Source organism: Heptranchias perlo, chromosome 3, assembly GCF_035084215.1.
Source record: "Heptranchias perlo isolate sHepPer1 chromosome 3, sHepPer1.hap1, whole genome shotgun sequence".
Taxonomy (NCBI): Eukaryota; Metazoa; Chordata; class Chondrichthyes; order Hexanchiformes; family Hexanchidae; genus Heptranchias; species Heptranchias perlo.
This window is the reverse complement of record NC_090327.1, coordinates 71,328,858-71,348,822: the sequence shown is the minus strand read 5'-3', so window position 1 is coordinate 71,348,822 and position 19,965 is coordinate 71,328,858. Positions and strand designations below refer to the sequence as shown.

At 43.9% G+C, this 19,965-nt stretch overlaps 1 protein-coding gene across 1 annotated transcript in view; it reads left to right on the top strand.

Annotated features, from left to right (window-relative positions):
• The first annotated feature begins 19,570 nt into the window (after positions 1 to 19,570).
• Positions 19,571 to 19,965, top strand: part of ttpa (tocopherol (alpha) transfer protein) — a 38,581-nt gene continuing 38,186 nt past the window's right edge. The window contains exon 1 of the mRNA XM_067975754.1: positions 19,571 to 19,858. Coding sequence (XP_067831855.1) covers positions 19,643 to 19,858 — 216 coding nt within the window. The 5' untranslated portion in view covers positions 19,571 to 19,642. The remainder of the gene's footprint in view (positions 19,859 to 19,965) is intronic.

The window sequence follows — 19,965 nt, the reverse complement described above, 5'->3', positions numbered from 1 at the left end:
CTCGTCCTCACCAATCTACCTGTCGCAAATGCATCTGTCCATGACAGTATTGGTAGGAGTGACCACCGCACAGTCCTCGTGGAGATGAAATCCCGTCTTCGCACTGAGGACACCATCCAACGTGTTGTGTGGCACTACCACCGTGCTAAATGGGATAGATTCAGAACAGATCTAGCAGCTCAAAACTGGGCATCCATGAGGTGCTGTGGGCCATCAGCAGCAGCAGAATTGTATTCCAGCACAATCTGTAACCTCATGGCCCGGCATATTCCTCACTCTACCATTACCAACAAGCCAGGGGATCAACCCTGGTTCAATGAGGAGTGTAGAAGAGCATGCCAGGAGCAGCACCAGGCGTACCTAAAAATGAGGTGCCAACCTGGTGAAGCTGCAACTCAGGACTACATGCATGCTAAACAGCGGAAGCAACATGCTATAGACAGAGCTAAGCGATTCCACAACCAACGGATCAGATCAAAGCTCTGCAGTCCTGCCACATCCAGTCGTGAATGGTGGTGGACAATTAAACAACTAACGGGAGGAGGAGGCTCTGCAAACATCCCCATTCTCAACGATGACGGAGTCCAGCACGTGAGTGCAAAAGACAAGGCTGAAGCGTTTGCAACCATCTTCAGCCAGAAGTGCCGAGTGGATAATCCATCTCAGCCTCCTCCCGATATCCCCACCATCACGGAAGCCAGTCTTCGGCCAATTCGATTCACTCCACGTGATATCAAGAAACGGCTGAGTGCACTGGATACAGCAAAGGCTATGGGCCCCGACAACATCCCAGCTGTAGTGCTGAAGACTTGTGCTCCAGAACTAGCTGCGCCTCTAGCCAAGCTGTTCCAGTACAGCTACAACACTGGCATCCACCCGACAATGTGGAAAATTGCCCAGGTATGTCCTGTCCACAAAAAGCAGGACAAATCTAATCCGGCCAATTACCGCCCCATCAGTCTACTCTCAATCATCAGCAAAGTGATGGAAGGTGTCGTCGACAGTGCTATCAAGCGGCACTTACTCACCAATAACCTGCTCACCGATGCTCAGTTCCGGTTCCGCCAGGACCACTCGGCTCCAGACCTCATTACAGCCTTGGTCCAAACATGGACAAAAGAGCTGAATTCCAGAGGTGAGGTGAGAGTGACTGCCCTTGACATCAAGGCAGCATTTGACCGAGTGTGGCACCAAGGAGCCCTAGTAAAATTGAAGTCAATGGGAATCAGGGGGAAAACTCTCCAGTGGCTGGAGTCATACCTAGCACAAAGGAAGATGGTAGTGGTTGTTGGAGGCCAAGCATCTCAGCCCCAGGGCATTGCTGCAGGAGTTCCTCAGGGCAGTGTCCTGGGCCCAACCATCTTCAGCTGCTTCATCAATGACCTTCCCTCCATCATAAGGTCAGAAATGGGGATGTTCGCTGATGACTGCACAGTGTTCAGTTCCATTCGCAACCCCTCAGATAATGAAGCAGTCCGAGCCCGCATGCAGCAAGACCTGGACAACATCCAGGCTTGGGCTGATAAGTGGCAAGTAACATTCGCGCCAGATAAGTGCCAGGCAATGACCATCTCCAACAAGAAAGAGTCTAACCACCTCCCCTTGATATTCAACGGCATTACCATCGCCGAATCCCCCACCATCAACATCCTGGGGGTCACCATTGACCAGAAACTTAACTGGACCAGCCATATAAATACTGTGGCTACGAGAGCAGGTCAGAGGCTTGGTATTCTGCGGCGAGTGACTCACCTCCTGACTCACCTCCTGACTCCCCAAAGCCTTTCCACCATCTACAAGGCACAAGTCAGGAGTGTGATGGAATACTCTCCACTTGCCTGGATGAGTGCAGCTCCAACAACACTCAAGAAGCTCGACACCATCCAAGATAAAACAGCCCGCTTGATTGGCACCCCATCCACCACCCTAAACATTCACTCCCTTCACCACCGGCGCACTGTGGCTGCAGTGTGCACCATCCACAGGATGCACTGCAGCAACTCGCCAAGGCTTCTTCGACAGCACCTCCCAAACCCGCGACCTCTACCACTTAGAAGGACAAGGGCAGCAGGCACATGGGAACAACACCACCTGCACGTTCCCCTCCAAGTCACACACCATCCCGACTTGGAAATATATCGCCGTTCCTTCATTGTCGCTGGGTCATAATCCTGGAACTCCCTTCCTAACAGCACTGTGGGAGAACCGTCACCACACGGACTGCAGCGGTTCAAGAAGGCGGCTCACCACCACCTTCTCAAGGGCAATTAGGGATGGGCAATAAATGCCGGCCTTGCCAGCGACGCCCACATCCCGTGAACGAATAAAAAAAAAAAGAAGGCTCCATCGCACATGGCCATGCAGCCCACAAAGACAAAATTTGGACCTCCGGCTTTAAATCATCAAATTCTTACCTGTTCCAGGTACATGCGGAGGGTTATGGCTGACACATAAGACTGGAAGAGGTTGCTGCAATAGGGAGGGGCGAGTCTGTGGCGAGACTTGTTGATAAGAACAAGGATTTTAAATTCGATGCATTGGGGGATGTGGAGTTGATGAGGCTGGTGAGAACAGAAGTGATAGCATGATAAATAAGCATGTTGTTGCTTCACAGACAACACATTTTGCAATACACCAGACTTATTGCTTCAGTTCTGCTGCAGCACATTTTCATTTGTCGGCCCGATTCTATACCTAAGCCTCTCTGCCTCTCCACCTCCCCCTCCTCCTGAAAACCCACCTTTTTGACCAAGCTTTTGGTCACCCCTCCTAAAATCTCCTCCTTTGGCTCAGCATCCATTTATTTCTGATTCTATCTCCATGAAGTACCTTGGTATGTTTTTCTATATCAACGGCACTATATAAATGCATGTTGTTGGTGTTGTCATTGTCACTATTATTGTTGTACAAACCAGGAGTGTGTTCCCTTCTTCCAGCTAGCATGTTATCGACAACATGTATTGCTTCCCTTCCAGTGACTTATATCATGACCTCCTTGAAGTGATTGAGCGATTGGTTGAACTTGATGCATCTTCCTGCCGCCACACCCCCCACTTCCCATTTGGCCTTGGTATCTTCTGGTATAGTTTATTCAACTTAATTTGAAGCTATTAAAATTATATTTTGTTTGAGCATTTATATAGCAGCTTTCAGAATTAATTGCTTTTGAAGTGTAATCCCTGTTATGATGTAGACAAACATGGGAGTCATTTTGCAAACAGCAAGGTCCCACAACCAGTAATGAGATAACTGGCCAGATAATCTGTTTTGATGCTGTTGGTTGGCCAGGACACTGGGACAATATCCATGCTATTCTTCAAATAGGACAATGGGATCTTTTATGTCCACCTGAGGATCTTACCTAAAAGACAACACCTCCAACAGTGAAGAATGTTCTCATTAGTGCACTGAAGTGTCAGCCTAGATTATGTGCTTAATCCTGGAGTGGGGCTTGCCAGGGTGCAACCACTGAACCAAGCTAACACTTAATTTTTTTGAGCAATTTAAATTGCTTCATTCAAACTACTGGATGATTAGATTTTTTAAGCAAAAATGACTTCAAATTAACAGTAAACTATATAAGCAGCCGCCTTCTCCAAGGAGAAGAACAGTACACATTGAATGAGTGTATATCTTGCAATGCTTATTTTAGGCAGTTGCAGTTTTATGTCCTTATGTACAACTTACCTGAATACAAAGTACATTAGTTACAGAATTTCTTGTAGTTGGCTAAACTCATCGAACTAGCAACAAAGGATCCTAGGAGAAAGATACCCTCAGGGCATGGAGACACAACAGCGTGGGAAGTGAATGGGCAATGCTTGCACCCAATAGACCTACAGAGGCATATCTCTTACCAGTGGACAACCGTGGTCCCACACACACCAACCTAATCCCACCATGTTGAACCTAAGATTATCTGGCTGAATGTCAAGGTACTTAACTATCCAATTAAAGAGAAAAAAATCTTGACCTACCTCAAAGAACAACAAATAGACATGGCGTTCCTGCAGGAGACCCACTTCAGTGTCCCTTCCCCCCTCCAGAGCATTCCAAGATCACAAAGGGTGGGTCAAAGGAGCCTCCTACTCAACCAAGAGCAGAAGGTAGCCATTCCAATCAACAAGCACTACCTCTTCACCCTGGAGAAGACCATCCCGGGCGAAGGTGGTGGCTGCATCCAGATAACTGGTTAAATAATCATAATGCTCAAATATTGATTCCCTGACATTCTCCACAGCGACATTCCTTTCAGTCACCCTCCCAAAAGGAAGGTACACGGATGGTAGGAGCAGATCTAAACCATGCCCTCCATCCCTAGCTGCACAGGCTCCCAGCAAATGCAGAAGCATAGATCAGGTGACCAGAACAATCCAAGAGCAATACAATGACCTAGGCTTGGTTAATGTACAGCGAGCCATGCACTCCACAGAGAAGGAATGCACTTTCTACTCAAGCCCACACAAGATGGATTCCAGAATCCACTATTTTCTCCTAAAGGAAATGCACCTGCCCCAAGTCAAGAGCCACCATATAACGATAACAACTTGCATTTATATAGCACCTTTAACATAGAAAATCATCCCAAAGTGCTTCACAGAGGCATAAGGAAAATGGACTCTGAGCCAACAAAGGAGATATTAAGAGGGTGACCAATTCCTTGGAACAATGCGGTGGTTACCTCCTGCCAAGGATCTTACACAACTCTCTGTGGACTACCCCTAAGGAAAGGGACCTCTTTCCTCTGCCACACTTGCTGCAATAACATTTCCACAGCACTTTCAGAAAAGTGGAGTGCACTGCCACTCCCATGACTGCCTGATGACATGTCAGCAAAGTCACTACACGTTTCTTTCCTCCTTTGACCAAAAAACACCAAACTCCCTTTAAGATGCTGCAGATTTTTGAGTCCTGAGCAGCACACAATTTCCCATCCCCAAGGACGAGCTGACAATCTTAGATACCTACAACTTGCTCACAATATGTAAGTTCAGCTGAACCCACAAACCAAACTGAATTCAGTGTTTATGGACTCATACAGCCAAAATTGCCACGTTCCAACAGCCAAGACTAAAATTGATCCCATTATTTTATTTATTAAATTAACAGTTCTGAGCTATATATGTGTATATATATTTCAAAAACAGTGCAGGTACGTTTGCATATTATATGCCAGCTAATGAGCTGAACAATGCGTCTTCTGACATAAATAGGATATATCTATCCAGTTGGCAGACATGACTAACACACCATGGAACAGTCATTCCACTCCAAAACAATTCACCATTGGGTAATTTTCCTGGTTATACCATCAGAATAAACAGAAAACAAAGTTACAAGATTTTTTAAATATTAGAAAACAAGATATAAATAATGGCAAACTTACTGGCAGGTTTATATGATTCATTCAATATAATGCTGTGACTATACTGGACTATGGAGCAGCCATGGCAGGATTCTCCACAGGATGTGGTTGTTTTAGGAAAAAAAGTTAAAATTAAATTGTTGGCACAATTTTGCATGTTTGGAAAAGTTCTACAGAGAAAATCATAGCTGATGTTACAAACTGATTACCAGAGTCTATGATACAAATCCTACCGGTGTTTCATAGCCTACTATATTTAGGTGTGTGTTTAGATTTAAAGAGGTTCTAAAATTACAATAACAGTGGGCATAATTAGATGAAATTAGGGTGGGTTGTAAAGTATGTTAAAAATATCCGTAATTAGACTGGTATTAATGATTATGCAAGTGTTACAGGAGTCATCATAATATGTACAGTAGTTATCAGTTACAAAAATGGGTTTGGTTTCTAATGGTGTGTCACATCTACGCACAATAGTTGTAATTAAATTTCAGGTGTGTGATTTGTTTTTCAAGTTGATTGCATAGAGGGTTGTTAGAACATGGAATCCTTTGCTGCAGGGAGTGGTTGAGACAGACACTATTGCATTCTTTAATGGAAAATTGGATAAATATTTGAAGCAGAGGAAGATACGGGGCTATGGAGAGAGAGAGAGGGGCAGTGGGTTTAGTTTTGGATTCTCTAGCAAAGAGTTGGCACAGGCACAATGGACTGAATAGCCTTTATCAGTCCTGTCAACTCTATGGTTCTATTTAAAACAAATAGTTTTATGTTTTAGAAATACTAATCAAAGGAGACAATAATGGTACTGCCGAATTCAACCACTGTCTTTCTAGATAGTTTTGTAACATTTAAATTTCATGTAAAGAGAGCCACCTTTCTGAAAAATATGTCTATTAATAAAATTCAGGATCCCATATGCTTTTTAACCGCCTACTCAACTTGTCCTGCCACCTTCAAAGATTTGTGTACATACACCCCTGGGTGTTTCTGTTCCTGCACCCCCTTTAAAATTGTACCATTTAGTTTATATTGCCTCTCCTCATTCTTCCTACCAAAATGCATCATTTCACACAACATTAAATTTCATCTGCCATGTGTCGACCCATTTCACCAGTCTATCTATGTCCTCCTGAAGTCTGTTACTATCCTCCACATTATTTACTACATTTCTGAGTTTCATATCATCTGCAAACTTTAAAATTATACCCTGTATACCCAAGTCCAGGCCATTAATATATATCAAAAAGAGCAATGGTCCTAATACCGACCCCTGGGGACACCACTGTATACTTCCCTCCTGTCTGAAAAACGACCGTTCACCACACTCTCTGCTGTCTATCCCTTAGCCAATTTTGATTCCACACTGCTACTGTCCCTTTAATCCCATTAGCTTTAATTTTGCTAACAAATCTATTATGTGTTACTTTAACAAATGTCTTTTGAAACTCCATATACACAACATCAACCACACTACCCTCATCAACCCTTTCCGTTACTTCATCAAAGAACTCAATCAGATTAGTCAAACACAATTTTCCTTTAACAAATCCGTGCTGACTTTCATTTTTTAGCTTGTACTTTTCTAAGTGCCACTTTATTTTGTCCCGGATTATTGTCTCCAGTGGTTTCCCCACCACCGACGTTAGGCTGACTGACCTGTAATTGCCAGGTTTATCCCTCTCCCCTTTTTTGAACAGGGGTGTAACATTTGCGATCCTCCAGTCCTCTGACACTCCCATATCCAAGAAGGAGAATTAGAAGATTGTGGTCAGAGCCTCCACAATTTCCACCCTTACATCCCTCAGTAACCTTGGATGCATCCCATCTGGACTGGGTGACTTTTCTACTTTGAGTACTGCCAATCTTTTAAGTACCTCCTCTTTATTTTTATCCTATCCAATATCACTACTACCTCCTCCTTTATTGCTGCATTGGCAGCATCCTCTTCTCTAGTGACGACCTATGCGAAGTATTCATTTAGTACCTCAGCCATTCCCTCTGCCTCCACAAGAAGATCTCTTTTTTTGTCACTAATCAGTCCCACCCTTCCTTTGACTACCCTTTTACTCTTTATATGTTTATAAAAGACTTTGAGTTCCCTTTTATGTTAGCCATTAATCTATTCTCATACTCTCTCTCTCTGCCCCTCTTATTTCCTTTTTTAGATCTCCTCTGTACTTTCTGTACATTCAGCCTGGTTCTCCACTGTATTATGAACTATACATTTATCATAAGCCTCCTTTTTGTGTTTCATTTTAATCTCTATATCTTTAGTCATCCAGGGAGCTCTAGCTTTGGATGCCTTTCCTTTCCTCCTCGTGGGAATGTGTCTACACTGTACCCGAACCAACTCCTCCTTGAAGGCCACCCATTGTTCAATTAGTGTTTAGCCTAACAATTTCTGATTCCAATCCACCAGGGCAAGATCCCTTTTTAATTCACTGAAATTAGCCCTCCTCCAGTTAGGTATTTTTATACTTGATTATTCCTTGTCTTCTTCCATAACTATTCTAAACCTGATGATATTATGATCACTGTTCCCCAAATGCTTCCACACTGAAACATGCTCCACCTGCCCCACTCCATTCCCCAGAACTAGATCCAGCACTGTTTCCTTCCTAGTTTGGCTGGGAACACTCTGTTCAAGAAAGTTCTCTTGTACACATTTCAGTAATTCCTCCCCCACTTTACCGTTTACACTGTTAGTATCCCAGTCTATATTGGGATAATTCAAGTCCCCCTCTATAGTTCTTGTATCTTCCTGTCATTTACCTTTAAATTTGCTCCTCTATCTCCTTCCCACTATTTGGTGGCCACCCAGTAGCGTAATAGCTCCTCTATTGTTCCTTAATTTTAACCAAATAGATTCTGTCTTTAACCCCTCAACTATATCATCACTTTCCAATGCCATAATAGTTTCTTTGATCAATACTGCCATGTTTCTTTCCTTCTCTATCTTTCCCGAATACCTTGTAGCCAGGAATATTAAATTCCCAATTCTCTCCTTCTTTGAGCCAGGTTTATGTTATTGCCACTATATCATAGTCCCATGTGGCGACTTGTGCCTGCAGCTCACTGACCTTATTTACCACGCTACCTGCATTTACGCACATGCACTCCAAACTCATCTTAGACTGCCTCGCATTTGCCCCCCCGTTTGATCCCTCCTATTTCTGAACTATTCTTTCCTCTAGTGCTATTTGTCACTCCCAGTCCTCTGTGCACCTTGTTTCTCCTCTCCAGTTTCATCCTCGTGCCCATCTCCCTGCCTAATTAGTTTAAACCTTCCCCACAGCACTCGTTAACCTCCCCGCAAGGAGATAGTGAGGGAGCACGGAGTGGCAACTATTGACGGAGTCTGGATTCAACCGAGTCTGTAATTGGGAATTTGGTGAGTGAGGGGATTCGGTGCAGTAAGGGGTGACAGCAGAGAGGAGCGTACCGAAAGCGGGTCACAGCAACAACAAAACAAAACTGCAGTGTGACATCACAGGTAAGGCAGGTAGGTGGTTGGTGGTGAGTATCTCTTCTGTTTTCTTCTTTCTTAGGACTGTGTGCTAAGTAACTTATAGCATAAAACTTTTTTTAAAAAAAAACTAAACTTAATTTAGTAAATTAAACAAGGCCAGTACTTGGTTCAACCTAAAAATAATTTGATTGGCATTGCAGTAATCAATTAAATAAATAAAAGTTATGACAGGCCAGGAGGTGTGTTGCAGCTGCAATATGTGGGAGCTACTGGATAGTTTTGTCCAGGGCAACTACATCTGCGGTAAGTGTCTGCAGCTCGAGGAACTTCGGCTCCGAGTTGAGGGGCTGGAGTCCGAGCTGCAGACATTGCGAGGCATCAGGGAGGGAGAAAGTTACCTGGACACTTTGATCCAGGAGGCAGTCACGCCCCTTAGACTAAATACTGTAGAATTGGCACGTGGTCAGGGACAGGAGGGTGTGACTGCAAGTGAGGTAGGTATGGGGATCCAGGAGGTAGCATTGCAGGAGCCTCGGCCTCTGCACTTGTCCAATAGATATGAGGTTCTTGCAGCCCTTGTGGCCGAGTGCAGGGATTGCAGGGAGGATGAGCAAACTGGCCATGGCACCGTGGTTCAGGGGGCCATTCAAGTGGGGGGAGTAAAAAGGAATGTGGTTGTAGTAGGTGACAGTAAAGTTAGAGGAATAGATACTGTTCTCTGCAGCCAAAAGCGAGAGTCCCGAAGGCTGTGTTGCCTACCTGGTTCCAGGGTTAAAGACATCTCCCCAGGGCTGGAGAGAAACTTGGAGTGGGAGGGGGAGGATCCAGTTGTCGTGGTCCACGTAGGTACCAATGACATACGTAGGACTAAGAAAGAGGTTCTGCTGAGGGAGTTTGAGCAGCTAGGGATTAAATTAAAAAGCAGAACCACAAAGGTGATTATCTCCGGATTATTACCGGAGCCACGAGCAAATTGGCACAGGGTAAATCAGATCAGAGAGATGAATGCGTTGCTCAAAGATTGGTGTGGGAGAAGTGGGTTTCGATTCATGGGGCACTGGCACCAGTACTGGGGAAAGAGGGAGCTGTTCCATTGGGACGGGCTTCACCTGAACCATGCTGGGACCAGTGTTCTGGCAAACCGAATAACTAGGGCGGTAGAGAAGGCTTTAAACTAAATAGAGGTGGGGGAGGGCTCAGGTGGGGCGAAGTTTAGATTGATAAAGAGAAAAGACAAGGAAGTAGTACAGGAAAGTGATGGGGGTAATGATAAACAGAATGTGTCAGGAAGGGACAGAGCGTACAAACATAAGAGTGCACTAGCAAATGGGGCTGGGGTAGGAAAGAATGGTAAAAAGACAAAATTAGAGGTTCTTTATCTGAATGCGCGCAGCATTCGTAATAAGATAGATGAATTGACGGCACAAATAGAAACAAATGGGTATGACCTCATGGCCATTACAGAGACGTGGTTGCAAGGTGACCAAGGTTGGGAGCTAAATATTCAGGGTTATTTAACATTTCGGAAGGATAGGAAAAAAGGTAAAGGTGGTGGGGCAGCTCTGTTAATAAAGGATGAAATTGGTATAATAGTGAGAAATAATCTTAGCTCAGAAGATCAAGATGTCGAATCAATTTGGGTGGAGGTAAGAAATAGCAAGGGGAAGAAATCACTGGTGGGAGTAGTATATAGGTCCCCTAACAGTAGCTACACTGTAGGGCAAAATATTAATCAGGAAGTAAGGGGGGCTTGTAAAAAAGCGAATGCAATAATCATGGGCGATTTTAACTTTCACATAGATTGGACAAATCAAATTGGCAAAAATAGTCCTGAGGAGGAGGTCACAGAGTGTATTAGGGACTGTTTCTTAAACCAATACGTCGGGGAACCAACCAGGGAACAGGCCATTTTAGATCTGGTAATGGGTAATGGGTAACGAAACAGGATTAATTAATGATCTCAAAGTAAAGGATCCCTTGGGAAGCAGTAATCATAACATGATAGAATTTCACATCCAGTTTGAGAGCGAGGATCTTGGGTCTGAAACTACTGTATTAAACTTAAATAAGGGCAATTATGAAGGAATGAGGGCGGAATTGGCTAAAGTGGACTGGGTAAACAGATTAGATGGTATGATGGTGGATAAGCAGTGGCAAATATTTCAAGATATTTTATGACTCGAACCAACCATGGCTAACTAAGGAAGTAAAGGATGGTATCATAGGAACATAGGAACAGGAGTAGGCCATTCAGCCCCTCGTGCCTGCTCCGCCATTTGATAAGATCATGGCTGATCTGTGATCTAACTCCATATACCTGCCTTTGGCCCATAACCCTTAATACCTTTGGTTGCCAAAAAGCTATCTATCTCAGATTTAAATTTAGCAATTGAGCTAGTATCATTTGCCAATTGCGGAAGAGAGTTAAAACTTTTACCACCCTTTGTGTGTAGAAATGTTTTCTAATCTCACTCCTGAAAGGTCTGGCTCTAATTTTTAGGCTGTGCCCCCTACTCCTAGAATCCCCAACCAGTGGAAATAGTTTCTCTCTATCCACCCTATCTGTTGCCCTTAATATCTTATTAACTTCGATCAGATCACCCCTTAACCTTCTAAACTCTAGATAATACAACCCCAATTTGTGTAATCTCTCCTCGTAACCTAACCCTTGAAGTCCGGGTATCATTCTAGTAAACCGACGCTGCACTCCCTCCAAGGCCAATATGTCCTTCTGAAGGTGCGGTGTCCAGAACTGCTCACAGTACTCCAGGTGCGGTCTAACCAGGGTTTTGTATAGCTGCAGCATAACTTCTGCCCCCCTTGTACTCTAGTCCTCTAGATATAAAGGCCAGCATTCCATTAGCCTTCTTGATTATTTTCTGCGCCTGTTCATGACACTTCAATGATCTCTGTACCTGAACCCCTAAGTCCCTTTGGACATCCACTGTTTTTAACTTTTTACCATTTAGAAAGTACCCTGTTCTATCCTTTTTTGATCCAAAGTGGATGACCTCACATTTGTCTACATTGAATTCCATTTGCCACAGTTTTGCCCATTCACCTAATCTATCAATATCCCTTTGTAATTTTATGTTTTCATCTACACTGCTTACAATGCCACCAATCTTTGTGTCATCGGCAAACTTAGATATGAGACTTTCTATGCCTTCATCTAAGTCATTAATAAATATTGTGAATAATTGAGGCCCCAATACAGATCCTTGCGGGACTCCACTAGTCACATTCTGACAATGTGAGTACCTACCCATTATCCCGACTCTCTGTCGCCTTTCGCTCAGCCAACTTCCTAACCAAGTCCGTACTTTTCCCTCGATTCCATGGGGTTTCTATCTTAGCTAACAGTCTCTTATGTGGGACTTTATCAAATGCCTTCTGGAAGTCCATATAAATAACATCCATTGGCATGCCCCTGTCCACTACTTTAGTCACCTCTTCCAAAAAATTCAATCAGGTTTGTCAGGCACGACCTACCTTTCACAAATCCATGCTGGGTCTCTCTGATTAACTGAAAATTCTCTAGGTGTTCAGTCACCCTATCCTTAATTATAGACTCCAGCATTTTCCCCACAACAGATGTTAGGCTAACTGGTCTATAATTCCCTGGTTTCCCTCTCTCTCCTTTCTTAAAAAGTGGAGTGACATGTGCAATTTTCCAATCTAGAGGGACAGTTCCTGAATCTAGAGAATCAGGTTAAAAGAAAAAGCATACGACATGGCAAAGATTGAAGCCTGAAGATTGGGAAAACTTTAAAAAGCAGCAAAGGATGACTAAAAGAATAATAAAGAGGGAGAAAATAAATTATGAGAGTAAACTAGCAAGAAATATAAAAACTGACAATAAAAGCTTCTACACGTATATAAAAAGGAAGAGGGTAGCTAAAGTAAACATTGGTCCCTTAGAGGATGAGACTGGGGAAATAATAATGGAAAACAAGGAAATGGCAGAGGAATTGAACAGATATTTTGTATCTGTCTTCACAGTAGAAGACACTAATAATATACCAATAATAGTAGAAAATCAAGGGGCAAAGGGGAGGGAGGAACTAAAAACAATCACTATCACTAGAGAAAAAGTACTAGGTAAACTAATGGGTCTAAAGGCTGACAAGTCCCTTGGACCTGATGGCTTGCATCCGAGGGTCTTAAAGGAAGTGGCTACAGAGATAGTGGATGCATTGGTTGTAATCTTCCAAAATTCACTAGATTCTGGAAAGGTCCCAGCGGATTGAAAAACCACAAACGTAACACCCCTATTCAAGAAGAGAGTGAGACAGAAAGCAGGTAACTATAGACCAGTTAGCCTAACATCTGTCATTGGGAAAATGCTAGAATCCATTATTAAGGAAGTAGTAGCAGGACATTTGGAGACTCATAATACAATCAAGGAGAGTCAACATGAAGGGGAAATTATGTCTGACAAATTTATTAGAGTTCTTTGAGGAAGTAAAGGGCAGGGTGGATAAAGGGGAACCAATGGATGCAGTATATTTGGATTTCCAAAAGGCATTCGATAAGGTGCCACATAAAAGATTACTGCACAAGATAAGAGTTCATGGTGTTGGGGGTAATATACTGGCATGGATAGAGGATTGGCTAACTAACAGAAAACAAGGAGTCGGGATAAAAGGGTCATTTTCAAAATGGCAATCTGTAACTAGTGGGGTGCCGCAGGGCTCAGTGCTGGGGCCTCAACTATTTACAATATACATCAATGACTTGGATGAAGGAACAGAGTGTCTTGTGGCCAAATTTGCTGCTGATACAAAGATAGGTGGAAAAGCAAGTTGCGATGAGGACACAAAGTGTCTGCAAAGGGATATTGACAGGTTAAGCGAATGGGCAAAAATTTGGCAGATGAAATATAATGTGGGAAAATGTGAAGTCATCCACTTTGGGAGGAAAAATAAAAAAGCAAAATATTATTTGAATGGAGAAATACTACAAAATGCTGCGGTACAGAGGGATCTGGGTGTCCTCGTACATGAAGCAAAAAAGTCAACATACAGGTGCAGCAGGTATTCCGGAAGGCAAACGGAATATTGGCCTTTATTTCTAGGGGGATGGAGTATAAAAGCAGGGAAGTCATGCTATAACTGTACAGGGTGCTGGTGAGACCACACCTGGAGTACTGTGTACAGTTCTGATGCCCTTATTTAAGGAAGGACATACTTGCATTGGAGGCGGTTCAGAGAAGGTTCACTAGGTTGATTCTGGGTATGGAAGGGTTGTCTTATGAGGAAAGATTGAACAGGTTGGGTCTATACTCATTGGAGTTTAGAAGATTGAGGGGCGATCTTATTGAAACATACAAGATTCTGAGGGGACTCGATAGGGTAGATGCTGAGAGGATGTTACCTCTCATGGGGGAATCTAAAATGAGGGGGCATAGTCTCAGAACAAGGGGTCGCCTGTTTAAGACGAAAATGAGGAGGAATTTCTTCTCCCAGAGGGTCGTGAATCTTTGGAATTCTTTACCCCAAAAAGCTGTGGAGGCTGAGTCATTGAATACATTCAAGGCTGAGTTAGACAAATTTTTCATCAGCAAGGGAGTCAAAGGATATGGGGAATGAGCAGGAAAATGGAGTTGAGGTAAAAATCAGATCAGCCATGATCTCATTGAATGGCGGAGCAGGCTCGAGGGGCCGAATGGCCTACTCCTGCTCCTATCTCTTATGGTCTCTTATGGTCTTACGGACATTGGTCCCAGCCCTGTTGAGGTGCAACCCATCCATCTTGAACAGATAACTCCTGCCCCATAACTGGTCCCAATGCCCCAGGAATCTGAAGCCCGGTTAGTGAGTGCCACATTCCCAGAGAATTCCGGCACTGCCTGCCTCTTCCTACCCTGCCAGATGGCCACCCACTTACTGTCCTGAGCTCTCTGTGGCTATGATGTGACCACCTCCTGGAATGGAAATTCTCAGCCTCCCATATGTCTTGCAGTGACTCCAGCCGCTCCTTAAGCTCAGAAACTCTGAGCTCGAGCTCCAGCAACTGGAAGCACTTCCTGCATATATGTTCACCTAGGACACCTAAAGTGTCCTGGAGTTCCCACATGCAGCAGAAATTGCAGGCAAGTGGGTTTGCACAAACAACCAGAGAAAACTGTGTCACACTTGATTGATTCTCAATAGGCATCTTTTGATATGGAACCAAAAATGTTTCTGAACCAGCAATGTGCAGCTTTTAGCTTCCTAACACCGGTGCCTTTGTCATTATCTGCTAGAGTGCAGCTCAGTTATGTGAAAACCATAGGCAACTGATGTCAGCAGGCTGCTTGTTTCCCCTTCACATGATTGTAGATCTATCAATGAAAAAGAAACTTTTGGTTATGACCTACAAATTAGAAGTATTTAACCTTGTGAAAAAAATTCTAATGCATGATATATTATTTTACAATCTTTCGTGTCTGTAACATTTTCTACAGAATCTAATCTATTTTCACAATAAATTTTCTTGTGACAGTCGCACATGTCAATCTATTGCTTACATCGTGACTGTTGACTCAAATCTGTTCATAACATTGAACGGGTTGATTTTCTTCTTCCTCGTTGGTTAAGTGTTTATATCTGCTGTATGTTTATTCTTTCTAATTGGTTATTTTCTACGTTTGTTTGCAACAAGTACATTGTACAAAATGATCACATTTCACAAAAACTGTATTCAGCATTAAAAAAATTGTGATACAGCCGCCCCGACTATTCCTCACCCATCCCATTATATATTCCTAAAAAATAAAATTTAACACTCAATAAATTTACCTGCAAACTTTCCCTTCCATCTTCCACAAATAGAATGATGCACCCGTCAGGTCACTGGATATCCTGAACAATTACTACCCTCAGCAGTTGCCTTCCCGTGTTTTGAGGCTCAATCTAAGGGCTAGATGTAAACCAACAAAATGCGAATGCAGGTATCTATCTCCAATCCCCTATGGACAGGCCCTACGAATACACAGGATCTGCTCAGACGAGGAGGAACGCGATGGACACCTACAGACGCTGAAAGACGCCCTCGAAAGAACGGGATATGACGCTCGACTTGTCGATCGACAGTTCCGACAGGCCACAGTGAAGAATCGCATAGACCTCCTCAGAAGACAAACACGGGACGCAACCAACAGAGTACTCTTTGTCGTCCAGTATTTCCCTGGAGCGGAGAAACTACGCCATGTTCTCCGCAGCCTTCAACATGTCATCGATGACGACGAACACCTCGCTAAGGCCATCCCCACGCCTCCACTACTCGCCTTCAAACAGCCACCCAACCTCAAACAGACCATCGTTCGCAGCAAATTACCCAGCTTTCAGGAGAACAGCGTCCACGACACCACACAACCCTGCCACGGCAACCTCTGCAAGACATGCCAGATCATCGACACAGATACCACCATCACACGAGAGGACACCACCCACCAGGTACATGGTTCATACTCCTGTGACTCGGCCAACGTTGTCTACCTCATACGTTGCAGGAAAGGATGCCCCGGAGCATGGTACATTGGCGAGACCATGCAGACACTGCGACAACGGATGAACGGACACCGCGCAACAATCGCCAGACAGGAGAGTTCCCTCCCAGTCGGGGAACACTTTAGCAGTCAAGGACATTCAGCCACCGATCTTCGGGTAAGCGGTCTCCAAGGCGGCTGTCGAAAACCTAATTACCTATTATACACAATGCATTAACTTCAAACACTTAATTTAGACAAGTAAGAATTTATTAAGAAACTTGTACAAGTTGGAAGGTAGCTCAAGCAACGGTTGAGACTACGACTTCAATTCAAACAAAGAAACGTTTATCTTTTATACACTTGATCCAGAAATGTCTGTCTATCATTGAATATGGGCGTACATGTACACTCTCAGTGGTCAAGTGGTTCGTCAATCAAAGATAGGGAACCTCCTCCTCTGGACTCCATAGTTTATTCCTGCTTTGGCACGTAGGCTTTGCAGGCATGAGAGAACACTACCTCCCTAAATTCCGAAGCTAGCTGATCACAGGGATGAAGTCAGTATCAAGGCTACATGGCCTCTTCAAGAACTGTATTCTCATTATTTTATAAGCCAGCATGTCCTTATCTACAGGGGGGGAGGGAGGGAGGCCAGACTATACCAGGCACCAGCACAGCCTTAATTATCAACATACTAAGGACAATTGTGTCTTTCTGTGAGTGTGTGTGAAATTGTAACTACCCCGTGTATGGGAGTCAAGGAGTTAACATTGGTCAAATCCCCATCATGCTTTTCTCTTTTATGGTCAAGTAACTGTTCACGTAATTCTACATTAATGTGGTCTTTATAGTTTTCCACATTCCCTCCTTTTGTCACGCAAAATCGTCGAGCAGAAATTGATAGCCAAGTTCCGCACCCATGAGGACGGCCTCAACCGGGATCTTGGGTTCATGTCACGCTACACGTAACCCCACCAACAGGAAAAAAAAGTTATCTGTTTTTAATACAACTGGAAATTCTCTCTCTCTCTCTCTCTCTGCCTTTCGGGTCTCTTTCTCTCTGTCTGTTTAATTTGACCCATAGAATCATAGAAGTTTAGAAGTTTACAACATGGAAACAGGCCCTTCGGCCCAACATGTCCATGTCGCCCAGTTTATACCACTAAGCTAGTCCCAATTGCCTGCACTTGGCCCATATCCCTCTATACCCATCTTACCCATGTAACTGTCCAAATGCTTTTTAAAACAAAATTGTACCCGCCTCTACTACTGCCTCTGGCAGCTCGTTCCAGACACTCACCACCCTTTGAGTGAAAAAATTGCCCCTCTGGACCCTTTTGTATCTCTCCCCTCTCACCTTAAATCTATGCCCCCTCGTTATAGACTCCCCTACCTTTAGGAAAAGATTTTGACTATCGACCTTATCTATGCCCCTCATTATTTTATAGACTTCTATAAGATCACCCCGAAACCTCCTACTCTCCAGGGAAAAAAGTCTCAGCCTATCCAACCTCTCCCTATAAGTCAAACCATCAAGTCCCGGTAGCATCCTAGTAAATCTTTTCTGCACTCTTTCTAGTTTAATAATATCCTTTCTATAATAGGGTGACCATAACTGTACACAGTATTCCAAGTGTGGCCTTACTAATGTCTTGTACAACTTCAACAAGACATCCCAACTCCTGTATTCAATGTTCTGACCAATGAAACCAAGCATGCTGAATGCCTTCTTCACCACCCTATCCACCTGTGACTCCACTTTCAAGGAGCTATGAACCTGTACTCCTAGATCTCTTTGTTCTATAACTCTCCCCAACGCCCTACCATTAACGGAGTAGGTCCTGGCCCGATTCGATCTACCAAAATGCATCACCTCACATTTATCTAAATTAAACTCCATCTGCCATTCATCGGCCCACTGGCCCAATTTATCAAGATCCCGTTGCAATCCTAGATAACCTTCTTCACTGTCCACAATGCCACCAATCTTGGTGTCATCTGCAAACTTACTAACCATGCCTCCTAAATTCTCATCCAAATCATTAATATAAATAACAAATAACAGCGGACCCAGCACCGATCCCTGAGGCACACCGCTGGTCACAGTATACTGGGACCTACTGTTTTCCATGGCTAACCTGTCTGAACACCAACGACACCTTTGATTGGTGTGATGTGTCCCAGTCTAATATAAGATATGCGATTTGAGAACCTCTCATTCACTCACTCACCTGACGAAGGAGATAATCTCCGAAAGCTTGTGATTTTAAAATAAAATTGTTGGACTATAACCTGGTGTTGTAAGATTCCTTACATTTGTCCAATATAAAAGACTGCAAAGGACCATACTGCCTGCTATTTTCTACAGAGCTGTAGGTTCATCAGGCCTGCACTGCTGGAATGCACAAGTTTCATTAAAGGCCACAAAACTATGTAAATGAGGGCAGTACTTTTATGCCCCAGGTTTCCCATTGGTTTGCTCCTCCAGCACAATGTCATAATTGTGTGCCTGTATAAAAAAGACACACTTAAAAACATTACACATTACATCTTTCTGCAGGGTCATAAGATGGCTCTGCAACTGTAGGCACGACTTCTGCCACTGTGCTGGCTGACTGGGCCTGCACATGTTCTGGCTCTGCATGGGTCATTTGAGTGGGAGGACTGAGTGGAATGGAGGCAGCCATGCCTATTTCTGGCTTGACCCTCTTTAAAGGTGACTCTCCATCCATGTCACACAGCCTCTGCTCCTCAGCTATACGTAATGAAAGAAAATGGGAAGCAGTGTTTATTACTATTAGCAACACACGCCCATTTATACATTTCACTGACCAATGCACGACATGCTATGATGTTGTGGGGCATACTAACTTTCCTATTGACAGTATGTCAGAGTGTGTGACAAATCCATAGATATGAGAAAAAGCAGCAACGACAGCTGCTAGTATGGAGACGCAGGCTGGCCACCTGCATGACCCTGTCCAATAGATATTTATTCAGGGATGCTGGGGCTACAGGTTTTCAGCCTTGATATCTTCAGTAGAAGGCACGTGGAGAAAATTGGCAAAAAAAAATCTGGCTCTACTTCTGCTCTCCACGCTGAGCAACATATCCTCCTGTTAAACTTAGTGTATAGTAAACTATCAAAACAAACGCGGTAAATAAAAGTACAATATGGGATTGGATGCCGCCTTGATCCCGCCCACAAGATAAATTGAGGCGTAACTTCAGGTCTATGGTAATGAAAGTTTCATTACTAAATAACGCCGAGTGGATCGTGCGGCTTCAGAGCGTCGGCTGCCAACTGCAGTCATTTAAAATAGAGGCGAACATGTCGGCAGCGTGTAATCCAAAGGAAGGGATCCCGGGGGAGAGCAGCGATGATCAGTCCGATGACGAGCTTTACTCCGACTCTGTGCTCCGCTCCATTTCTGAGCTGAGGCTCCAAGCGCTAAAGCAGAGCCTGCAATGGCCGTTGGGCTTGGAGAATGAGTTTCTTCTCAAGTTTCTGAGAGCCCGGGATTTCAACATCGAACTGGCGCTGAAGGTGAGGCGACCGAAAAGAGCAGACCAAGAGGAGAAAAAGTCGCTAGCAACAACATAGAGGAGGGTGAGAAAGAGAGGGGTGTGGGTGAGGGGGTTGTTGGATGTGAG